We start from the raw sequence: 26,413 nt of genomic DNA on the forward strand, positions 1-26,413 counted from the left end.
TTCTAAAGTTCTTTTATCTGTAAGGCTAAGAGAGGAAACCCCTGATTCTCTCCACATCACTAGCTCCTTGTAGTTGTGCTTTCTGTTTATCCCTTAGAAGTGCCTTCCATGCTTTCCAAAGCTCCATGCTCAGCTAGCTGGGTTTGTGTCAGCCAGCTTTGTTGTGAGAGAACTTCTCCTTAGGCAATGCCCAAAGCCTCCTTCACCTCTCTGGCACATCCAACCACATTCGTCTACTTGTTTCTGGATTGAGTTACTCGTTTGTGGTATGTCTACTTCTACGGACTGTAAGTGCCACGTTATCTTTGTGTGTCTAGTGCTATGTGCGGCACAATGCATTTGTTAAATAAAGATACACTGAAAAGATTTCTCTCATTGCTACAATTCATCCCTCCGTGAAACATAAAATTCATCAATAAGTGTCATCTCAGTTCCTCAAATCACCCCAATCCAGAATGTCTTCTACAGCATAAGGGAAAAAAGGTAGCAGAATGTTTTTGTCCCCAGCCTCACCTACCACCCCTTTCATAACTGCAGAGCTCCAATCTGCTTCAGCCGGGCTGTCAGCTCCCCATTCTGTTGCATGGAAAGTAGATCGCTGCATCCGCCTATGCAGTCTTTACCTATGAAGACCCGAGGAACCTGTGGAAACAGACAAGTCAGGAAGGTCAAGGAGTTTTGGGACTGGCTTAACCTGGCCAGTATTGTCCTCTTGCTAAGTTTTACAAATTGTTCTACAGTCTATTTGCTCCTGAAGACTATTTTAAAAACAATGGTCCAAGAGTTGAAGTAGTCATTTTAAAATGTTGTTGAAGGGCTGAAGAGATAGTTTAGTAGTTAAGAGCACTGAGTGGGGCTGGAGAGATGGTTCAGCACACTGACTGTTCTTCTAGAGGTCCTGAGTTCAATATCCAGCAACCACATGATGGCTCACAACCATCTGTAATGAGATCCTGGAGTGAACTTACAATTTTTTCACTTTAAAAACTCACATCAGGAGCAAATTCTTATTGGTTGCACTTCTGTTTTTCTGCAGTTGTAAGCAGACCTGAGACCTTATACTGAACCTGGGCAACTGGGAGCATGTTTCTTCTTCAGCGGCTGGAAGGGAGGTCCAGGCTTATTAAACATTGCATCATCCTGATATTAAAATACAGGTTAGCTGTCCTCAACTAGAAGACATTATTATGATGTTTTGAATCTCCTTTAATGCCTTGCCCTTGGGTTCAAGCACATGGGTCTGTTCTGGCTTCCTGGCCACACTGACATGATCACTGCACTTGTCACAGTTGAAGAGTTGAAGGACAATACTTGTCACAGTCTGAAGTCCTCTTCAACTGTGACAAGTCAGACAGACAAGTGTCTGAACAGGGCTCTGTGGAGTGACAGTGACTGAGAGGAACCCATTCTACAAGTGCAGTGATCATGTCAGTGTGGCCAGGAAGCCAGAACAGACCCATGTGCTTGAACCCAAGGGCAAGGCATTAAAGGAGATTCAAAACATCATAATCCAAATTAGTTAAGCTACCTCCTTTTCCTGAGAATTAGAAAAAAAAAAAATCACAGAACCTCTTTCAGGCAAATCAGCCTGATATGTATCCATCAGTCCTAGAAAAGGTGACTGCCAAGGGGAGTTTGGGTGTATGTGGCTGTTTCACAGATTTTTGTAAAGGAAAGTAACAATATTGTTTCTGTTGGCTACAAGTAGAAAAATGCAGAAACATGAGGCAAGAAGCCCCAGATTTCTACAGAACTCTAGGTTGTTTCTGAGGAAAGGAGGCCCCGTGTTTGAAGAGCTTTTCAGTGTCTGTCTTCTCAGAAGTTTCTGTTCCTTTGTTCTGCTCCTTTGGGGCAGCCAGTTGTCCCAGTAACAGCACTGCCCTAATGGTTCTGTTGAAGGTAACGGCTTGCTAAATAAAATTAATAAACTCCTTCTAAGATTTAAACAAGGAAACCATGTTTTTTTTTTTTTTTTTCTTGAAAGTCTATTTTCAAGAAGACTCAAGCAGGCTTCACTATTTCTACAGCTTTCCACCTCTCTATTTGTGTGTGTGGAAGGCAAAGGTTGAAACTGAATGTCTTTCTGGATCACTCTTTTTCTTAAAAACTGAGACAGGGTGCCCTGCCTATCCTGTGCTAACATCAAAAGCAGGCTATCACTGTGCACAGACATTTTTTTTGTTTTTTTTGGTTTTTTAATGTGGGTTCCAGGTTTTTGTTTTGTTTTTTCTTTTTTTCCGGAGCTGGGGACCGGGTTCCAGGTTTTAATGTAAGCAGTTGCCCTCATGCTTGTGAGGTAAAATTGTTTGATCAACTGAGGGTCTGACCTAATGCAAGTGGCAATAACGCCCTGAAAACCAAGGGTCATCATCTCCTGGGAGCCAGTTCTCCATTTGTCTGTGAGTCAGAATCCTGGAAGGTCTGGTTAAATAAGACACAGACTTCTCTCAGATTCAGAAGAAATGAGCTAAAACCTGAGATTTTGAGTTTCTAAACATTTCCTAGGTGCTGGTCACCTTCAACCACTGGTTTACACAGATTTCTCCCAGGGTGACAGGGCTGGACCCCTCTGCACACACTACACAGACAGACAGCACTCCCCCCGCAGCGCCTCCCCCCCCATGAAACAGGACCTGTAACATTATCCGACTGTTCCCCAGGATGAAGATTTTGTACAAGTCTGGCAAGAAGCTAGGTTGCCTGAAAGCCTAAAGGAACTTTGTTGTTCTATCTCCGCTATCGTCTGGGTATCAGCAAAGCTGCCTTCAATCAGGTTGAGGAAGAGGAGGAAACACCTGTCACTCAAACGTCTGGCCCACCCCGTTCCTGGGAGGAAGCCAAGTCAGCTACTGCTGAGGAGATGAAGAACCTTCACTCTAAACCAAACTTAGTAACACTGGTCTGAGCTCCTGGAGCGGGTTTTCTCAGCATTCTCGGCACTCTAGGGTTTTCTTCCTGTGTGTGGAGGCCAAAGGTTGAACTTTGAATGTCCTTCTTTATTACTCTGTTCCTCCTGTGCTGAGATTACAAGCAGGCTGCTACCTGCACACAGCTTCCTCGTCTTCTGTTTACGTCTGTGAGGTAAGCGCAGGAGGGGCTGAGTCATCTTCCCAGCACCCACATCTCCACTTCTGATCACTGTTGGATAGGGTTTGAGCCAATGGGCTCCTCAGATGCAACTCCTCCAAGCCCCTTAACAGTTTCCTCTTCTTTTACCACAAACTGCACTTGAATTCTTGTGGCCCCAGAATGTCTCTCAGTTTAGTCCCTCCTGCAGTCTTGTCCCTGTGAAAGAAAATTCCCGGAAAGCAGCCGTATGTACAGAGGCAGAGGACTAGGTTAGATCTTCGGTGACCATGAAGCCCGTGGACTGTGGCAGTTTGAGGGACAACTCCACAATTTATCTTAGATGACCTTTAACCTACTTTGACTAACTCATGTCAGGCCCAAGGAATGGATAAATACCTTGGGAATGTGCGAAGTTAACAAAGCCTGTTACCAGTCAAAGGGGTAAGAAAGCTATCACACAACATCTGAGGCCCATGGGCTCTGCTGTAATCTGCTTTTTAATGTACCTTCCAAGGTTTTTAAAAATTGTTTTTTTTTTTTCTTTTTACTTTGCTACTATAAAAATTAATAAAACCACTTCTATATTGGAACATGGACACTGAGGTAACCCAGTGCTGTCTTCTCAGGCTATGCTTTCTCACTTGACTCTTAGAATAACTCATCTCTTTTGAGGTAAGAGCAGTTTTTGCACCGATGACCTACAGTTATCAGAATGGCCCTTCCAAGGGTCAAATCAAGTCACTCCAAAGCTAAAATTCCAGCCTTGCTCCCTCGAAGCATAAGCTGGATTATTAGAGAGGTTAGAGGCCTTCCTAAGGTTTCTCTCCGGTCTAACACTTCTTACTCTGACCCACTCCTGACTGGTCCACGACACACCAGTTGCAGTCCACCACATGCTAGCCCTCATTTTTCTTGTCTCCTTCCTTCATCTTGGTGAGGCCCTGTTGGTTCCACTTAAAACAGTAACCTGCCACCTCCACCCTGCCTCCCCTCTCATATTTAATTTTCTTCATAAACACATTACTGCTGCCTCCCAGATACACAATCCATTGTGTTATTTATGATGAAAAATATCTGTTGTGTCCAGAAAAGTCATCCCATGAGTGCGAAGGGAAAATATAAGCCTTCTTAGACAAAGTGGGGGCACTTTGCTACTAAAATAGTTGTTCTGTAAGAGGCATCCAAAGTTCCATCTGAAGCCCTCAGGACTGAGGGAGCTGTGGAGAAATAGGATGAAGGCGCTGGAGGGAGCCACAGGAGGGGCTGCTCTCGGAGGACTGGTTCTGTCATCGGGTCCTCCTGAGCTCCTTCTGCAATCGAACGGCCAACTACTCTCAAATTCTCATTCCTAAAATGGAAGCACAACCTTAGTCAGCACCAGGAGGCATTTGTGCCTCAATTAAAAGAGGTGCATTTAGATTTGGACTCGAGAAGCTGCTGAGCACAGGGAGTGTACGGGACCAAGGATATGGCTCAGTATACAGCAACCTCATCAACCTCGTAAAAAGTCATGCACAGCACAATACTGGGAGTGGGGTACAGGGATAGGTAGATCTCAGGGGCTCACTGGCTACCCAGTCTTACCAAAATGGCAAGGATATAGATTCACTGAGAGACCCAACCTCAAAATAGCTAATTCGGAGAGTGACTGAGATACATCCTAAGGTCAACCTCCAGTACATGTATACACACACACACACACACACACACACACACACACACACACACGTACACATACACACACATGTACATAAACCCAGGTATACACCCATGCGCGCACACACACACACAGGTACACACACCTTTTGTAATTTTAAAGTTAAAAGGCCACTACAAAATAGTGTTGCTTTACAAATCAATGCGAACATTTGTTCAATGAAGACATTTGTTTTTTTGATTTGTTGTTGGTTGGTTTTATTTTGTTTTTCTTTTCTCCAGAACAGGGGCTGCTGGACTAAGCAGAGCATTTTCCTTAATTCTGTTGTAATTTCCTTAATTCTGTTGTAACTGGGACCACCTACAGATCTTATACCACCTCTGCTGTTGGGAGGCTGATTAAGAGACAATTAATGTTCAATTTGACCTGAGCATGGGATTGTCTGAAAAGATTTCCCAGGCAATCCCACTGACTAGCAAAGTTTGGGAACCACTCTGCAGGAGGATGTCTGGTGGGAGCTGGAGCAGGGCCTGGAGGGGTGTCTATATACTTCTCTTTACTGTCCACTCCCGGTTGTGACCCTGCTCCAAGACCTCATCCTATAGCTATAAAATACCTGCTTTTGGTTAGCACTACCATTCAGATTTTTGAATGAAATTTCAATTCATCAATTTCCAGAGATCCCAGAGAAAACTATTTAAGTTACACTAAAGCTCAAGTAGGAAATATGTTTTTTCCAACACTGCCCTACAATGTGCTCCTGAAAAGAATGTAAATGACCTAGTGTGACTGCTCTTTCAGGAAAGGGGATACTCTAAAAAGACCACCCATCCTCTCCCTTTGGCTATCAGACTGTGTAAAAAATGGGCCTCAAAACTCAAGCTTTCCCCACTCCTAGCCAGTACTGGGAAAAGGCTGAAGTTCTGGTGCTAGCCAGTGAAGGAACCAACCTCATAGGAAGAGATTTCACACAATTCTGAGCCCTGGAGAGCAACTGGACCTGAGGCTACAGGGGTAGTGGTGGTGCAGGTGGGGGTGGGACTCTCCCCTGGGCCTGGCCTGCAAACCTCCTACTTTCTATTTAAGAATATGGGAGGAGGTTCTAGGTAAGGGAGATGGCTCAGCTAGTAACATATTTTTGCACGAGAGGGAGGACCTCAGTTTGATCCCCTAGCATCCAAAGAAAAAGTTGGGTGGAAAACACAATGCTGGGAAGACCTAGATCAGAGGATCCTGGGGAGCTTTCTGACTGCCAGCCAGTCCAGCCCAGCCTGCGAACCTCAGATTCAGGAAAGGAGGGGGTCTAAAATTATAAGACTTAGAGTGATTAAAGAAGTCACCCAATGTTAACCACTGTGCTGTTGAGTAAACAAGGACACACACACACACACACACACACACACACACACACACACACACACACACACACACACACACACACACTTTACACTTCAAGAACCTGATGTCCAGGACATCTGTATTTTTCAGCTTCCCAGTGAAGCCTCACTGAATAAGTTTCTTTTCTCTGCTTTTCTCTGTCATGTGTCTCTTTAATTGGCATTGGAGGCAGGTGGCCAAAGTTCTTGGCTTGTTGGGTCTGCCAGATCGTCGGCCTTGTCCCCCAACAGGCCAGTAACAGTGTTAGCATGTAACAAGCTCACCATCCAGCACCAAAGTCTGTTAGGCTGAGCATTCCACCAGCAGCCCAGGCAAAATCAAAGGCTTTTTGTTGGGAAGAAGGTGTTCAAGAGCTGCATATGTATTTGTGGAACAGGGTTCTGAAGGGCTCGCTCTAATCTTGCAGCCTGGGTCACTGAGGCTTTCCAAGGCAAGATCATACAGTAAATTATCATGTTATCCAGGCCTGAAATTATCCTACAATTAAGGCAGCACAAAGGACAAAAATGGAGTACAGGATTTACTTTTCTAGTCGGTGGAGCTGGATAAGAATAAACAAACTGGGTGACAAATAAAGAAAGCCTAGTGAAAAGAAAAAAATGAAGGACCACAAGCCCCACTGTAATACATGCTAACAGGGGGAAGAGAGTGCATATGGCTCCATCCCATAACTTAAAAACTGGAGATCACACCCAGCCTTGAAGCTGCTTCCTGCCTTGCCAGATGGACACTGTCAGTTCAAAATAGTGCTTAAAACAAAGCCTTCAGATGCACACTTAACTTCACCAGCCCAGCTGTCAGACCCGCCAGTCGATCGGCACCACACACTGGGATTCTGCCTTCTGATCCTCCTAGGCAGCTTGCTGCCCACTCATTTAAGCAGTGTCTTCCCCTGGGTCCCTCCCCCACATCCTACAAAGCCCTCCTGATGCTTTGAAAGACAGAGCCCTGGCATCCTAGAAAAGGCAAAACAATGTCTGCATAGCTCCGGAAAGGAAACAGCAACCCTTAGTGCTTCCTTAACGTTTAAACACACTCACTGTTCTTGCTCCGGTGAGCTGTTGTAAATAATCTTGAATCGCATTGGTGTTGTTAGTAGCTGTGATGTCCACAAATTCCAGAAGACCATGTTTGAAAGGCAGTTGACTGAGGATTTCTTGAGTCTTTCTGCAATAGGGGCAGGTGGGTTTGATGAACACGACCACCTTCCCAGACTGAATCTTGCAGTTCACAAACTCCTGAGCCATACTGACAGGCTGCAGCTTCCCAGGAAGGAACGTTCAATTGAAGGTACTGGTCTGGTGTAAAACGGGCGGCTAAGCCAGCAGCTCTCATTTAATAAGGAACCTCCTTGGAGGAGGAGTTAACAAGTAGGCTGCTTCGGTTTTAAAGGGCCAGCCCCAAAGTCAATTCATTCTGGAGTGAGTCACCAGTTACTAGGCCTACCATTGCACCCTTACTATTTAAGCCATAATAGCGTTGGCCAGGCTATCTGTGTCCTCCCCAAAATCAGAACTAAGTCACCCTCTAGGGTAGCAGAGACAGCAGTGACCAGTTTCTGGGAAGGTCCCCAGATCTCTTAGAACAAATTCTCTCTCTCTCTCTCTCTCTCTCTCTCTCTCTCTCTCTCTCTCTCTCTCTCTCTCACATGGTTGTTTTGAAAAACAAAAATGAAACAAAAACAACAACAACAAAAACCCACAACCATTCAGGAAAGTTTAGCTTCTACATAGAAAGTAGGGGCCGCATAATAACTGTGCCTCTCGGTTTGCCCCAATACGATTTTTTTTGGCCTGTAAGGTGGGTGCTTGTATGATTAGTGGACTTCAGACAGATCTGACTGTAGAGGATCATTAACTTTGACCCACAGGTTTCTCAGGGTACCTCTTCACCTTCTACCAATTTTCTGAAATCAATAACACTGAAAGTCATCCACTGACTATGTGCTGACACTGTGCTAGACTTACTCTAAGAACATAATAAAAGCAATTGTAATCCTTACAGCAACTTTGAAAGGTAGATTCAAAATTGACAGAATGAAAAGGTCCCTGACCTGGAGGACATGAGGTTCAATTAAGGTCATGAACATCAGCTGCTTCTAAGAATTCCCCAACTTACATTTACACTGATTCTCTTGCCATGGTTTCTAAGATCCAGATTCAGTTTGGATGTGGAATCTTAAGTTACCACCCTAAAGTCCCTGGGCATTACTGTGGTTTCTTGCTCCCATGTTAACTTCAAGATCCTATACCCATAGGCTTTGTAGACATACTGTATAATTGTTGCTTTGAATTTATGGAAGGGAATAGTTCCAAACAAAATCATACAAGGCAAAACAAACTAATCCCTAGATGGGGGAACTTCTTTACTAGAGACTCCAATAGAAAAAACAGATTTTTTTCATTATGTTCCTTGTGCTAAGGCACAAAATCCACGGAATATCATCTGGTTACCATGGAAACTCAGTCTGCTCATCCTGAAACTAAAACCAGGTGGTTGGCATAGAAGATTATGAAACAGAAAGAACTTCCTAACAGTGAGCTCAAGTAGGTGAGATCCCTATCCTAAAGGGTTATCTTGCCTGAGAGGCTGATTTTGGGGTGGTTGATGTACAAGATAAGATAACAGCCTGATGAGCACCTTCACACAAGTCAGGGGTTATGATCAAGTCTTTTACTTGTGACCCTAATTATTCATCAGTAATCTGTACAACTCAAGAACAAGCATTATTATTTCCTCTGTGACATTCTCCCAAGACCTTCTTGCTGATCACCAAACTCACAGTCATGACAGTAAACAGACTTCACCCAACTTTTATGACACATAAGGGTCAAGGGAACTCAAATAAGGAACCAGGTTTTCAAGTTCCGCTTCAGTCCTGTTTCTGAGATGGGTGTGTTGGTGTTGCAGTGTGAATGACTCATTTGGTCTGTGATGTGGATTCCTTCTAACAAGTTTTGGGAGCAAAGCAGATAGATTTGAACTGATTTTATACTATCTGAACACGAATTTAATGCCTCAGCTCTTGTAGCTATAGTCACTAATCGGATTAATTAGGCCATTTCTCATATGAAGTTTAAAAAAAAGCCCAATTAAACTCAGCTTTGATCAGAGAGTTTCATTTTTCTCATTCTCAGGAGTTCATGAACAGAAAGACTCAGAGAAGAAAAGCTGCCAGAGCTCAGGGAGTACTGTCCCTGAGAGTCTCTTGGTCTACCCCTCTTGATTATGATAGAGCTGCACATCTGGCCTTCTTTCACACATTTCTGTGTTAGGCAACAGAAGGGGCAAAGGCAAGTGTGTAGGGTAGAGTATGTATTGTGGGCATGAGCACAGCCATGACAAAGACCCAAGACCTCTGACACATAGGAAATTGGCAAAACCATTCCCCATCAGGATCAGTTTCAGAAAAGCAAAGCCTTTGTCTGTCCATGTATGATTGATTGATCAGTGTGTACATAAAATAACTAGCAACTGCAGCTTCCTCATCTTCCTTTGTATTTACAACCTGAGCTGCCTTCTCTATAGAGACCTCCTATGGAGATGGAACCACTCCCCCTGAACTCTACATAATAAATACCCCTTGAGTTTTTGGGTTGTGTTGATAGTCGGTGCCACTCCACCAGCGAACACACCACATTTTTCTGTACATGTGTCTAAGTGTCTGTCCTTTCTTTGTATCCCCAGTACTCCCAATCAGGGTTTCAGGACCCAAGCCACATGGGATGCAGTAGATGGGCATTTCCAGGTATAGGATTTTTCCTAGCATCTTGAGTGAAAACTGGTTCACATGCCCACCCCAGAAACAGTTCTGTTGCCTAGACTGAAACTCCTACTTGAATTGGAATTTGAAGAAATTCCACCAGAATAATCACATTTACCAGAGAAATTGGGATCCCCTCTTAGTTTTACTAATAATAGAATTTAAGAAGGAATTCAAAAGGAAACTTGAGGACAGTAAAGTCCTATAGAAAAACCACAGGGCAGCAAGCTGGAAATCTTGGCAGCTTCACAGGAGCATGGAGAGAAATGAAAAGCCAGGCCCTTCTAGTTAAGCCAGCATAGAGGTTGGCTGCACAGCAGAGCTGCATGCAGTATATATAAGCAGCCACATTGAAGGCAGGGGAGCATCAGAGGAGTGAAGCTCTCAGTGTGTAGAGAAGCATGCTTAGAGTACAGATAGACAAAGAGGAAAGCTGAGCTTTTCTGACTGATTCAGAAAAACTTGCAGACATGTGAAAATATGTTATCTCATTAAAGGAATATTTATTTCTCCTGGCACTTTAGCATGTGTATGTATACCATATGTATGTGTACCAGGGGCCTTGGAGGTCAGCAGAGAGCTGTTGAATCCTCTGAAACTACCTTAACAGTGGTTGTGAGTTACTTACTATGTGATAGCTAGGAACAACATTCGGGTCCTCTGGAAGAGTAGCAAGTACTCTTAACCTCTGTGTTGGCTATTTTTATACTCACTTGACACAAACTAAAGTCATCTGAGAGGAGGGCACCTCCATTGAGGAAATGATTCCATAAGATTGGGCTGTAGGATAGCCTATGGACAGCTTATTGTGTGTTGTGACATAACAGAGCTGACCCCATGGGCACTAGCATACTTTCCCACCCTCCTGCCCTACTTGACCTGGTAAAGAACATTGAAATGTATGCTTTACACCTCTTATCAAGTAAGAAGGGCTCAAAGAGAAAGATTCTTGAAGGTTGGAGGGTACCTACAAGAAGGGGAGTTACATATTATTTTCCAGTGTGTGTTTCAGTTGTATCAGTAGCTGGCCCTCATATTTGCCCTGTGCCTGCTGACCAGGGGTAGAAAGATCTAGAGACGATGGCTTACAGGGAATGTGAGTTTTCCATGGGTGAATGGTTGCCATGAAGAATCACATCCTTGAGCAGTTTTTTGACCTTTGCATGCCAGTCTCGCTGCCTAATGGTATCTCTCACCTTCTTACTGGAAATGTCCAAGAAGTCTGGGATTCTACCGACCTTGGCTTTCCCCCCAGACCTCTCTCAAATGTTTGTTCAGGGAAATTCATCCCTTTTAAGACCGAGTAATGAAATAAATGCCAACATAAGATCTATGACAAGTCAGGGAAGAGGGAAAGTGCTTCATAGCACAAAGACAGGAAATGTCACCAGTGTACTAGAATTGTTGAACACAGCTTCTCTATGGACTTCTTTGTAATAAGAATCTTAAAACCTTAAAATTGAGGTTGATCCAAGTATCCCACATGTGGAATTGATTACACATATCAGGGAAAACTATATGGCTACTTTGAAGACATTAAAAATAGTAAATTGTATCTGAATTTGCTGAATATGGAAGATATTCAAGATATAAAATTAAAGTGGTGTATTTATCAAATAAATATGTAGGTAGATAGAGAAATGGCGTATTGATGTCCAAGTATATGGGCCAGAGTTCAGGTCCTAGCTCTCATGTCAAAAGTCAGGTTCAGTCCCTCAAGTGCCTCTAGTCCTAGTGACCAAGCCAGCTCAGTCAGTCGACAGGCTGAGTCGACAGAGGGAATAAGAATTGAAAAGAAAAAAAAGACAATTAGACAAAACTATAACATGATTCCAGCCAGTGCTGAGGCTGAAGCAGCATTAATTTTTCTCAGTCTGCTTTTATATCAATCTAGGTACATTCAAAGAATAAAGTCAATTCTCAGATCAAAGCAAGGTAAAAATCAAAGAGATCACACCAGGTAGCAATTAGGTCTCTAGAGTTGATGGGTCTTGGGACTTAACAGGATTAACAAGACAAAAGGGAAGTCATACAATCCTTGGCTATGTTTACCCTGATCCTTGCATTAATCCAAATGTGAATATTCTTATCTGAGCCTACTTTCTTGAGCCCAGTGACAAGTACTTGCCAAAATTTCTATGAGCAGCACCAAAAGCTCTCCATGTCCTGGCACCAAGGTGAGAGCAGACAGAAGGATCCCCAGAGCATGCTGGTAGCTCAAGAAGAGACCCTCTCTCAAGGGAAGAATGTGGAGAGTGACAGAGGAGAACTTTCCAACACTCTCCACATATGCATCTCCACAGTGTGTGTGTCTATAAACACAGAATGTAAAACTGACAGTTTATGTTTGGAAATGTGTAAGACATATATGTTATGATATCTATATTCACACAACATGTAAATGGGCTTTTTTTTTAAAGAGAGGCTTGAAATTTGGAACCTAATTAATCAGTCCAGATGGAGTAGGATGTTTCCTTGTTCATCCTCAATCTTTGAATGTTTTCCATTTGCACTCATCACTTCATGATTGTTTGTTTGTTTGGTTTTTATTGAAGGTAATGATTAAGGAGGCAGGGAATTGAAAACCAGTTCAAATTAGTATTTTGTTTGTTTTGGTTTTGAGCCAAAGTCTGGCCTGAAACTCACTATGTAGACCAAGCAGGCCTTGAATTCAGAGATCTCCCTTGCCTTTTCTGATGTGCCACACCACCTCCAGCCAGATTAGCTTTTAGGAAACTTGACAAAGCAGAGTTAAAAGCAAAATAATAGTTTAAAAGAGTAGTGGGACATAAAAGGATGGAGGCAGAAGATATTTGCCAGGAGGGAGCTTTCATATGTGGCTTGGCTTTGCTTTGCTCTGCGCTGCATTGGCACAGAACAATCTGTTGTAGGGGAGGTGACTGATGGAGCAAGAAGTAACTGGAGGACAGGGATAGGGGACCAAGTGGCAATGTCAATCTCAATGAGAGGATCAGCTGCACCTCCTGAGAGTGGCCCTAGTAAGGAGGAGGTTAGCAGGGCTGAAAATAGGCAAGACAAGAGGCCACAATGGAAGCCCTGGGGCACAAGGTAACCTAGACTTCTATGCATGTCCAAAACCTCTACTGTGGGATCCAGCCTACTGAGGAGGTCAAAGGAGCCAGGGAAAGATGGTAAAAGCAGAACCAGGAGACATTAAAGTAAAAATGAAGATAGAAAGCTGCTTCACTAGCAAGGATTCAAAAGCAAGAACAGAAAGCAGTGGGCAGGGCAGGAAGCCAGCACCACAGGAAGCCTGCTAGCTGCTTGCCTGCATGACTAAGTAGGTGTAGCAACAGGAGGAGGGCTGAAACAAGAATACAAAAACTGTACAAAGTAGCGCCACAGCTTGGCCTGGTGGGGTGGCCTATAATTCCACATACCTGGCGAGTGGAGGTGGGCAAAGTCAAGGCCTTTGTGGATTGCAGAGTGATGTAAAGGCCATCATGAGCAGTTTACTGAGATGGTGTAAAACTAGGGCTGGAAAGTACTTTAGTGATTAGCATGTAGGCAACCTCCAGTTCAGGCCCCAGAAGCGAGAGAAAGGAAAAGGCAGAGTCAATCACCTTTCTTTGGAACAACTGGCAACAAGTAGAACCTCATACTAAATGAGACCTATCCTACTAGGAGGCCAGCAACCTTAGAAGGAAGCAACCCAGTTGCCAATGCATCAGACATTCCTTTGTGTTTGTTAACAGCCAATGAGCAATCCCAGAAGTCATAGCTGCATCTGGTTGTGAAAATAAATTTCTTAAATATGAGTGGAGATGCTGAAAGGAAATGAATCATTTAGGGACAAACAGTCTTTGGTTAGAGGGGACAGCTTGTCCTACCCAGAAACAATAACTGGGTACATGTGTACATCGTAAACCTGACTTGACCAAAGAGCTTAAGGTAAAATATAAGAGAAATGGACACGAGAAAAAGGAAAAACCAAGCTACCTTTAGCTACCAAGCAAGGGCCTCATATGTTTTAGGATGTGACTACTGATCAATGAAGAGGAAACAGCAGTCATTGCGAGACCTTCATAGGAGGAAACAGCAGTTAGTGCAAGCCCTTCCTAGGCCTGAGGTCCTTTTCTACTTCTCTTCCGGCAGCGCCACCATTGCCCCATGTCATAACTTGCTTGTTTCATTTCTTTTCCAAAGAACACAAAGTTCATGAGTTGGAATTTAGTTCAGTGGTAGAGTATTTGCCTTAAAAGTGCACAGCCCTGGTTTAGTCCCCAGCACCACTATCACCAATAAATTACTTCTACCATGAAAGCGAAACAAAACAATCCCTAAATCCAGCAAGAACAATAACAAAAATCCCAAACCAACAAAGAGAAGGACAAAGAGTTTAATATAAAGTTCAGTTCTATCTTGTACAGATAGATGAGAAATTTATATGTGACAAAAATTGTTTGATGGGCTTGTTTGTAGTCCATACATTTTTGCTCATGAAAGTTTAAGCTACTGTCCTTCAATGAGTTATGGGAGGGAGGTCTGCCTTTACCATTTGGGGTGTTGTAATGGGATCTCAGGTGAGGAAAAGTGAGTACAGAAACTGAGCCTCACTCCAGTGGGGACAGGGATGAGGCAGTGGAAGCACTCATGGCACAGAAGAAATGTAAAGTTGTCTGTCCTGGCTGCACAGGGTGCCCTCCTAGACAACGCAACACCAGCTGCCTTCTCTCCACTGAAGTCCCTTCAAATTTACACTTTCAACAAAGATCCTTCTTTCTAAGAGGAAGACCCACATGAAGGCACACTTTCTGTCCTGGTAGCAAGGCCCAGGGCTTTAGTTCTCAGGTTTATGGCAGAATCGTGAGACACTTAACCTGTGTCTTACAGGTGCTGTTTGATAGAGTCAGTTCTCTCTGCAGCTTAAAATATAGCAACCTAAGCATGATGAACCCAGCTAAGAACTGCACTAGGCTCTGGGAGGCTTGGACAAACTGGAGTCAGATTCTAGGATCTTCTGCTGGACCCAGCTGTGCATTTCCTTCTGCTCCAGCTGTAGTAGAAAGTCCTGCTAATGTAGGTTAGCAGGACTCTTCATGGTCTTTCACTGTGTCACTTCCCCCAAGTGACATCTGTTCACCTCACCTGTTTACCTTGCCTGGCTTCAGCAGGGATCCTGTTAGGCTAATTTAGCCCAAATTCTTCTCCTGATTTTTCCACTTAGTAACTGTCTATATTTTGCCCCTTGTTTATGAGTCCCAACTGCCCTTTCTGATTTGGAGTTGAGCCCAGCTCTTCCCTACATTTTTCTTTAGCATATTTTTTTTTTTTTGGAAGAATCGCCATGTATGAGAACTTTCTGTTGTACAAAGCTCAACACTTTTGTAATTCATAAGCTTGGTGTTTTTGACTGTGTGAGAGGCTTCCTCTTCCCCAAATGGATACACCTTAGCTTTTTAGTTCCCTCTTCTTGTCTTGGTAGGGAATTGGAGGAGTGTGAACCTCTTGTGCTTTGGAATGGACCAACAGCTAGATACACGCGGGATAGGAACTGGGTTCTCTCCCTCCTCATTTCAGGACAGCTACATCAAGGCTCCAATGTTCTTGGGTGGGTTGTTGGTATTCTGTCTAAGCTCCACCCCCATAGCTACCTGGGAACAGCCTCTTACCGCCTCTGCTCTTTGTTCTCTCTGCTCTTGCCCCCTTCCCCATCCCCACCATCCCCCACACACATGTCCATGGCCGGCCGCCTTTCCCCTCTTCTACTCTTCTCTCATTAAACCTCTCTACATGGAACCACAGTGTCTGTGTGTTTTCTGTCCAGGCATGGGCTGAGATTTAAAACCTAACATTGGTGCATAAACCCAGGATCAAACCAGGAACCCTAACATGGGTGACATCTCCTTCTCCTCTTTTCTCTTTGAAATATTTTTAAAGCAACTGGCTCATTGTTTGGAAATATACACAAAAGCATGCTGCTTTGCAATCCCACCTACACTTGGTTCTTTTCTCCTAATGAAACCAGGACCAGTTTCTTATATCTCTGTAGTATGTGCCTTAGGGAGCACAATAGTTGGGCAATGAGTACCCTCCATGCTGTTAGAATCTACTTCCTGTCCATAACTCAAGCTATTCCTTACTATGTTTCATCTGGGCTGCTCTTGGTTCCAATTGGCCAGCCCACATGGCCATCTTTTTTATGGCTCAGCTAAGCCGTTCTCCTTTGTCCACTCCTGCACACTCTCCTTCTGGTAGCCTCCCTCCCTCTCCTCTCTTTGTGGTCTCAAGTCAGAGGAAACCTAAACTCCACCTATGTCTCTTTTCTCCAGCTATTGGCTGCCAGCATCTTTATTCACCCATCAGAATTAACTTGGGGGCAGGGTCCCAGGAGTTACATGCAGAATCCAGGTTTTTGGGAGTCCACACTTAGCATTGCAGTAGACAGTAAGACAAAACCGCAACATATGTCAGTCTGTCCATTGAAGGAAGGATGTCTTTGCAGTTTTCTTTAGCAGTTTCATATCAGCTCCTGTTTTTTCCTTGATTTGCTCACTTTAGCCATTTATCTTTAATAGATATAGCACTGATGCATCTAAGGCAATTGTATTTTATTTAACAAATATACCATAGCATATAAATCCTGTTTCCAGTCATAGGAGGTTTTGGATTTCACCCTAGCAGCAATTGGACAGTGAACTCCCAGTGTGTGTGTTGGCTGGGTTAGAGAACATGGAAGACTGGTGAACTTCGGTCTGCAGAGACAACTGGAGAGACCGGTCTGTGGTGTTTGAGGCCAGAATGCCAGAAGACATCACATTCTTGGGGTCTGTTACTAACAGAGAACTCTGAGGCAAGACAGATGATTGGAGATGACCCTAAAGAAACCCCAAGGGTTAATGGTTTGGAATGCCACAAATTCCACAAGTCCTAGAAATACCTTGGTGAACCTCCCTAATGTTTGTAATTTGTACACAAGAAAAGAAACTCATCTTTATTTTCCCAACATCATGACATGTAGGCTGACCATAGAATCCCATTGTGCAAACAATGGTAACTTTGTCTCTGTAGGGATATCCAGAATACCAAAAATCCTTAGATATTTGAGTTCCTTATGTAAAATGGTCTTTTGCATAAAACCTAGATTTGTCCTACTGGAGCCTATAAATTTAGATTACTTATAGTAACCAATTAATTGCAAATGTTATGTAAATTAAATACCATATTGTACAATGTAAAGGATAATGAAAAGATGAATATTTATAGATAATTTTTCTGAAAAAAATTAAGCAGAGTTGGAGTTTATTAACAAAATATTAATTTTTAACATGTATTTATTTATTTATCAACCTGTCTATTTATTTTTTACTTATAGCTGTGTGGACATGTGTGTAGGTAAGAGGACAACTTGAGGGAGCTGATTCCTCTTTCCACCACGTGAATTCTGGGCATCAAACTTTAGTCATTAAACTTGGCTGCAAGTACCTTTACCCAATGAGCTGTCTGAACATTGCAAGAATACATGGTAAGAGAGATTTAAGGACAGGATTAATAGAAAAAGCAAAGACTCCACACCCAAGAGTATGGGTGAGCTTCTCACCGGAGGGTTGGCATTTGATCTTGAATTCATAAGTATGCTACCCACAGGTGAGAATCCAGGGATTCATAGACTTGACTGCATCTTGACTTTGTATGTTCAAGAATGCAATCAAATGCCTCATCTTCTCATGACCTTTGGTAAGAATAAGTGGGTAGCTGCTGTATTAACACCTGCTGAGTTTCCTCATAGCTGAAGTTTGAAGTCAGCCATAGAGACACATTGGACTGTAGGGCCTCGTTCTGAAACAGTAGCATACCTGCCTATTGTTGCTCATCTTTTGTAATAGCTCCTCTTTACTCAGAGAATGGTCAGCTCCACAACAATGGAGGGATTGGTTGGGAAGGTTTTCTCAAAAGAGGAAGAGAGTTTCATAATCTTCATTTGTGTATATAGTGAGCAGGATTGCACCATTAGCCAAAAGTAAAGTAGGAAGCCTCATGCTTATTCTTAATGCAGGTGTGGGAGAGGTGTCCTCAGGAAGTGCTACAGCTATGTCAGTAGTTCTGATGATTGTGGTCCCAGGATATTGGACATATAATATGCTTTAAATATGCCTGGATATATTCTGAGAACTACATTCAATATTCCATGATAATGTCATATATAGAAAAAAAGACGTATTTTTGTTATTGTTTTAATTCCTACTACCAGGTTTGAAATTCAGGAAAAATTCTTGGGTAGATGACATTGGGAACTGCAAAATATAGAGTGTGAAGAAAAAAGTATCAATGTCTAGGGTGGCAGTAAGAGTGTTGCCCTTGACAGAACAAATACTGGTGTCATACACTTGAGAAGGGTGGATATATGGTATGTGTGTGTGGTATATGGTGTGTATGTGAGTGTATATGGTATGTGGTATGTATGTGTGGTATGGCGTCTGTGGTGTGTGTGCAATGTGTCTGCAGTATGTGTGTAGTATGAGTGGCATGTATGTAGTGGTATATATGTGAGTATGTATCAGCAGTGTATGCAGTGTATGTGAGTGTGGTGTGATGTGTGTAACTGTGTATATCTGATGTGTGTGTGTGTGTGTGTGTGTGTGTGTGTGTGTGTGTGTGTGTTTGTGTCCAAGTGCTGTCAGACACAAACTGTAGTCACTTAGCCTTGTGGGCTTCAGAAACATCTGGCTGAGTATGTCCCAATACAGACTTATGTTTCCTAGAGTATTCTGTACCTTCAGGGTCTGGTGCTGAAAAAGACTTCCGGCAACAGAAGCCTAAGGGAGACAGTGTGTGACATTCAAAAGCATTGTTTCCAGGCAGGCTACCCTGGCTCTGAGACTGTAGCTGCTGCCATTCTATGGTTGTGTCAAATCAAGCAAGTGACTCAATCTCTCTGGTCTCTCTATCCTGCTTTGAGGAGGTGAGCACTGTATAAGGTGCTAATTCTAAAGCACATTCCACAGAGCCTGGCTGATAGTGCTCAGTTTTGTTACTGGAACCTTGCTCTGGTCTCTCCTCAGCTTTCCAGCTTTGAAAGTATTCAGCAGGCCTGGATTTGAAGGGATCCAGTCAAACAGCTACCTGCACCCAAATCCTGTGGGACAGAGAGTTAGAGTTTCAAAGGGGCAGACATGCCAGGGAAGCCAGAGGAGACTACTTTCTGCCCACATTTCTGAAGCTAGAGGAAAATGCCTAGCGCCATTTGGGCCCCTGTGCACAGGGTCCAGAGCGACAGGGGAGAAGGGGGGGCAGGCCCTTCTGGTTGCTGCCCTCATGGAGACCTGAAACCCTGATCTGAGAAGCAACTCTAGGCCCGAGACCAGAGGCAAGACCAACTTTTCTGCTCCAAGTGACCTTCCTGGTGGACTCAGTACACACGCCCACAGGAACACCTGAAGACCAGTAGACAGGAACAACTACATGCCCGAAAGCAGAATACTCCGTTCCCATAACTGGCTGAAAGAAAACAGGGAAACAGGTCTACAGCACTCCTGACACAGAGGCCTATAGGACAGTCTAGTCACTGTCAGAAATAGCTGAAAAAAGGTAACACCAGAGACAAACTGATGTCGAGAGGAAAGTGCAGGAACCCAAGCAACAGAAACCAAGACTACATGGCATCATGGGAGCCCAATTCTCCCACCAAAGCAAACAATGAATATCCAAACACACCAGAAAAGCAAGTCCTAGATTTAAAATCACATTTGATCATGATGATGGAGGACTTCAAGAGAGACATAAAGAACCCCCTTAGAGAAACACAGGAAAACATAAATAAACAAGTAGAAGCCTATAGAGAGGAATCACAAAAATCCCTGAAAGAATTACAGGAAAACGCAATCACACAGGTGAAGGAATTAAAAATGGAAATAGAAGCAATAAAGAAAGCACAAAGGGAGACAACCCTGGATATAGAAAACCAAAGGAAGAGACAAGGAGCCGGAGACACACGCATCACCAACAGAATGCAAGAGATAGAAGAGAGAATCTGAGGAGCAGAAGATTCCATAGAAATCATCGACACAACTGTCAAAGATAATGTAAAATAGAAAAGGCTACTGGCCTAAAACAAACAGGAAATCCAGGAACAATGAGAAGATCAAACCTAAGGATAATAGGTCCCAACTCAAAGGACCAGTAAATATCTTCAACAAAATCATAGAAGAAAACTTCCCTAACCTAAGGAAAGAGATGTCCATAAACATACAAGAAGCCTATAGAACTCCACGTAGTTTGGACCAGAAAAGAAACGCCTCCCATCACATAGCAGTCAAAACACCAAATGCACAAAACAAAGAAAGAATATTAAAAACAGTAAGGGATAAAGGTCAAGTAACACATAAAGGCAGACCTATCAGAATCACACCAGACTTTTCGCCAGAGACTATGAAAGCCAGAAGATCCTGGGCAGATGTCATACAGACCCTAAGAGAACACAAATGCCAACCCAGGTTACTGTATCCTGCAAAACTCTCAATTAACATACATGGAGAAAACAAGATATTCCATGACAAAACCAAATTTTCAAAATATCTTTCTACAAATCCAGCCCTATAAAGGATAATAAATGGTAAAGCCCAACACAAGGAGGCAAACTACACCCTAGACAAAGTGAGAAACTAATCATGTTACAACAAAACAAAGAGAAGACAAGCACAAACATAATCTCACATCCAAACATGAATATAACAGGAAGCAACAATTACTATTCCTTAGTATCTCTCAACATCAATGGACTCAATTCACCAATAAAAAGACATAGATTAACAAACTGGACACACAATGAGGACCTTGCATTCTGCTGCCTACAGGAAACACACCTCAGAAACAAAGACAGACCCTACCTCAGAGTGAAAGGCTGGAAAACAACTTTCCAACAAATGGTCTGAAGAGCAAGCTGGAGTAGCCATTCTAATATCAAATAAAATATGTTTTCAACCAAAAGTCATCAAAAAAGATAAGGAAGGACACTTCATATTCATCAAAGGAAAAATCCACCAAGATGAACTCTCAATCCTAAATATCTATGCTCCAAATACAAGGGCACCTACATACATAAAAGAAACCTTACTAAAGATCAAAGCACACATTGTACATCACACAATAGTAGTAGGAGATTTCAACACTCCACTCTCATCAATGGAGAGATCATGGAAACAGAAAGTAAACAGAGGCATAGACAGACTAAGAGAAGTCATGAACCAAATGGATTTAACAGATATTTATAGAACATTCTATCCTAAGACAAAAGGATATACCTTCTTCTCACCACCTCATGATACTTTCTCCAAAATTGACCATATAATCGGTCATAAAACAGGCCTCAACAGATACAGAAAGATAGAAATAATCCCATGCTTCCTATCAGGCCAGTACGGGCTAAAGCTGGTCTTCAATAACAGTAAGGAAAGAATGCCGATATATACATGGAAGTTGAATAATGCTCTACTAAATGATAACCTGGTCAATGAAGGAATAAAGAAAGAAATTAAAGACTTCTTAGAATTTAATAAAAATGAAGGTACAACATACCCAAACTTATGGGACACAATGAAAGCTGTGCTAAGAGGAAAACTCATAGCTCTGAGTGCCTGCAGAAAGAAACAGGAGAGAGCATATATCAGCAGCTTGACAGCACACCCAAAAGCTCTAGGACAAATAGAAGTAAACACATCCAGGAGGAATAGAAGGCAGGAAATAATCAAACTCAGAGCTGAAATCAACCAAGTAGAAACAAAAAGGACTATACAAAGAATCAACAGAAGCAAAAGCTGGTTCTTTGAGAAAATCAAAAAGGTAGATAAATACTTAGCCAGATTAACCAGAGGACACAGAGAGTGTGTCCAAATTAACAAAATCAGAAATGAAAAAGGAGACATAACAACAGAACCAGAGGAATTTCAAAAAATCACCAGATCCTACTACAAAAGCCTATATTCAACAAAACTTGAAAATCTGGAGGAAATGGACAATTTCCTAGACAGATACCAGGTACCAAAGTTAAATCAGGAACAGATAAACCAGTTAAACAACCCCATAACTCCTAAAGAAACAGAAGCAGTCATTAAAAGTCTCCCAATCAAAAAGAGCCCAGGTCCAAATGGGTTCAGTGCGGAATTCTATCAGACCTTCATAGAAGGCCTCATACCAATACTATCCAAACTATTCCATGAAATTGAAACAGATTGAGCGCTACCGATTTCCTTCTATGAAGCCACACAAAGACCCAACAAAGAAAGAGAACTTCAGACCAATTTCCCTTATGAATATCTACGCAAAGATACTCAATAAAATTCTTGCAAACCGAATCGAGGCGCACATCAAATCAATCATCCATCATGATCAAGTAGGGTTCATTCCAGGGATGCAGAGATGGTTTAATATATGGAAAACCATCAACGTAATCCACTATATAAACAAACTGAAAGAACAAAACCACATGATCATTTCATTAGATGCTGAGAAAACATTTGACAAAATTCAACACCCTTCATGATAAAAGTCCTGGAAAGAACAGGAATTCAAGGCCCATACCTAAACATAGTAAAAAGCCATATACAGCAAACCAGTAGCTAACATTAAACTAAATGGAGAGAAACTTGAAGCAATCCCACTAAAATCAGGGACTAGACAAGGCTGCCCACTCTCTCCCTACTTATTCAATATAGTTCTTGAAGTTCTAGCCAGAGCAATCAGACAACAAAAGGAGGTCAAGGGATACAGATTGGAAAAGAAGAAGTCAAAATATCACTATTTGCAGATGATGTGATAGTATATTTAAGTGATCCCAAAAGTTCCACCAGAGAACTACTAAAGTTGATAGACAACTTCAGCAAAGTGGCTGGGTATAAAATTAACTCAAATCAAACAGTAGCCTTCCTTTACACAAAAGAGAAACAAGCCGAGAAAGAAATTAGGGAAACGACCCCCTTCATAACAGTCCCAAATGATATAAAATACCTCAGTGTGACTTTAACTAAGCAAGTGAAAGATCTATATGATAAGAACTTCAAGCCTCTGAAGAAAGAAATTGAAGAAGATCTCAGAAGATGGAAAGATCTCCCATGCTCATCGATTGGCAGGATTAATATAGTAAAAATGGACATTTTATGAAAAGCAATCTACAGATTCAATGAAATCCCCATCAAAATTCCAACCCAATTCTTCATAGAGTTAGACAGAACAATTTGTAAATTCATCTGGAATAACAAAAACCCAGGATAGCTAAAACTATCCTCAACAATAAAAGGACTTCCTGGGGAATCACTATCCCTGAACTCAAGCAGTATTACAGAGCAATAGTGATAAAAATTGTATGGTATTGGTACAGAGACAGACAGATAGACCAGTGGAATAGAATTGAAGATCCAGAAATGAACCTACACACCTATGGTCACTTGATATTTGACAAAGGAGTCAAAATCATCCAATGGTGAAAAGACAGCATTCAGCAAATGGTGCTGGTTCAACTGGAGGTCAACATGTAGAAGAATGCAGATCGATCTATTCTTATCACCCTGGACAAAGCTTAAGTCCAAGTGGATCAAGGACCTCCACATCAAACCAGATACACTCAAACTAATAGAAGAAAAAGTCGGCAAGAACCTCGAACACATAGGCCCTGGAGAAAATTTCCTGAACAAAACACCAATGGCTTATACTCTAAGATCAAGAATCGACAAATAGGATCTCATAAAACTGCAAAGCTTCTGTAAGGCAAAGGACTGTTGTTAGGACAAAATGGCAACCAACAGATTGGGAAAAGATCTTTACCAATCCTACAACTGATATGGGGCTTATATCCAAAATATTCAAAGAACTCAAGAAGTTAGACTGCAGGGAGACAAATAACCCTATCAAAAAATGGGGATCAGAGCTAAACAAGGAATTCACAGCTGAGGAATGCCGAATGGCTGAGAAACACCTAAAGAAGTCTTCAACATCTTTAGTCATAAGGGAAATGCAAATCATAACAACCCTGAGATTCCACTTCACAGCAGTCAGAATGGCTAAGATCAAAAACTCAGGTGACAGCAGATGCTGGCAAGGATGTGGAGAAAGAGCAACACTCCTCCATTGTTGGTGGGATTGCAAACTGGTACAACCATTCTGGAAATCAGTCTGGAGGTTCCTCAGAAAATTGGACATTAAACTACCTGAGGACCCAGCTATAACTCTCTTGGGCATATACCCAAAAGATGCCCCAACATATAAAAAAGACACATGCTCCACTATGTTTTCATAGCAACCTTATTTACAATAGCCAGAAGCTGGAAAGAACCCAGATGCCCTTCAACAGAGGAATGGATACAGAAAATGTGGTACATCTATACAATGGAATTCTCCTTAGCTATCAAAAACAATGACTTTGTGAAATTCATAGGCAAATGGTTGGAACTGGAAAATATCATCCTGAGTGAGGTAACCCAATCACAGTAAAACACAATAGTATGCACTCATTGATAACTGGATGTTAGCCCAAATGCTTGAATTACGGTAGACGCACAGAACTCATGAAACTCAAGAAGGATGACCAAAATGTGAATGCTTCACTCCTTCTTTAAAAGGGGAACAAGAGTACCCTTGGCAGGGAATAGAGAGGCAAAGATTAAAATAGACACAGAAGGAACACCCATTCAGAGCCTGCCCCACATGTGGCCCATACATATACAGCCACCAAACTAGATAAGATGGATGAAGCAAAGAATAGCAGGCTGACAGGAACTGGATGTAGATCTCTCCTGAGAGACACAGCCAGAATACAGCAAATACATAGGCGAATGCCAGCAGCAAACCACTGAACTGAGAACGGATTCCCTGTTGAAGGAATCAGAGAATGGATTCAAAGAGCTTGAAGGGACTCGATACCCCATATGAATAACAATGCCAACCAACCAGAGCTTCCAGGGACTAAGCCACTACCCATAGACTATACATGGATTGACCCTGGGCTCCAATCGCATTGGTAGCAATGAATAGCCTAGTAAGAGCATCAGTGGAAGGGGAATCCCTTGGTCTTGCTAAGACTGAACCCCCAGTGAACGTGATTGTTGGGGGAGGGTGGTAATGGGGGAGGATGGGGAGGGGAACACCTCATATAGAAGGGGAGATGGAGGGGTTAGGGAGATGTTGGCCTGGAACCTGGGAAAGGGAATAACAATCGAAATGTAAATAAGAAATACCCAAGTTAATAAAGATGGAGAGAAAAAAAGAAAGAAAGAAAGAAAGAAAGAAAAAAAAGAAAGTATTCAGCAAAGACAGATCATAGTGTAGAAGACTAAGTGTATTATAGAGCCTGTTTTAAGGGTAGGAACGTGCAGTGACCACAGGGAGCATTTCAGAGAATGACACTCTCAAGAAGTATCACGGGATGACAGACAGATTGTCCCAATTTATACTTTAGGCAGACTTTAACTGCTTCCTAGTTTTGAGTCAGTGTGGCATTCTATTTAGGCAATCGGCAGGCCCACTTGGCTTAGCTCTTGGGAAGGGCCGGTAGTATGCCTTTGTCCTTTACCAGAAACCCTCTGACTGGGTAATAAGCTTTTAATCCTCCTGACAGCTAACTCCTGTCTTCACCTAGGGATACAAACCCAGCTCAGAACCTACCAGAGGAGTAGGTTCCTACTAGAAATCACATTACAAAGCACAGCAAAAAGAACTTTAAAAAAAAATCTATAAAAATAGTGGTGCTTACCGTGAGGAACCCATTAGCTCCTTTTGGTCTAATCTGTAACTATCCTTTCCATATTACTATTAAGTCTTAAAGTGGGGCCATTCCTATGCTACCATCTCACTTTATCTGTCAGGATTTCAGGTTTCATTGTAAAATTAATGTGTTTTCCAGGGCACAGAGGGTGGGACTCAAAGCTCTCCATGATGGGGGCGATCCATTCTCAATGACTCTCAAGCCTGCTAAATTCTCACTAGCTATTAAACAGTAATGGCAGCTGCCCCTGCCAATTCACAAAGTAAGATTCTTTAGGCATCACTTTCACTCTAGTCACAATGGAGGAGAGAGAAAGGGCACCAAAGTCAAAACCTCTGGAGATTGTGGGATATAAGTAACGATCAGGAATAACTTTGAGAAGACGAATCAGACTTCTAACTCTGAGAACATTACTAATCCCCAGTGCTATTAGAGTCAGATGGGCACATCCCAGGACCTCCAGGTTCGTTTGTCCTAAAATAAGGAATTGGAGGGAGACATATGGATAGGAGCAGAAACAAAAACAATTTACTTAGTGTAGAGGGCCACTTTAACATTCGCCACCACAAGATGGTGCTGGCTTCCACTGCGCCCCACGTGGAAGGCCAGGATAGCTTCCGCCATTACAAGATGGCGCTGGCCTCCGCCGCGCCAGCCAACTTCCTTTCAGGAAGTTAACTGTGTGCGCATGTGCAAGAGTGCCTTCGTGCCAGGTCTTTGCCCACTCCGGGGTGTGCCTAATGAGATCATGGGTAAGCGACCAATCAGGTGTGGATGCGCCGTGCTAGGGTGTATATAAGCTGCGCCATGTGGG

The 26,413-nt window shown here is 42.6% G+C and overlaps 1 protein-coding gene across 1 annotated transcript; it reads right to left on the reverse strand.

Annotated features, from left to right (window-relative positions):
* Positions 1-476: 476 nt before the first annotated feature.
* Positions 477-7,456, reverse strand: Glrx (glutaredoxin). The gene is made up of 2 exons (XM_032899123.1): positions 7,165-7,456; positions 477-642 (listed from the first exon to the last, which is right to left on the reverse strand). The coding sequence occupies exons 1-2, from the start codon at positions 7,369-7,371 to the stop codon at positions 526-528; spliced, it is 324 nt and encodes a 107-aa protein (XP_032755014.1). The 5' UTR covers positions 7,372-7,456; the 3' UTR covers positions 477-525.
* Between the last annotated feature and the right edge of the window lie 18,957 nt (positions 7,457-26,413).

Source organism: Rattus rattus, chromosome 3, assembly GCF_011064425.1.
Source record: "Rattus rattus isolate New Zealand chromosome 3, Rrattus_CSIRO_v1, whole genome shotgun sequence".
Taxonomy (NCBI): domain Eukaryota; kingdom Metazoa; phylum Chordata; class Mammalia; order Rodentia; family Muridae; genus Rattus; species Rattus rattus.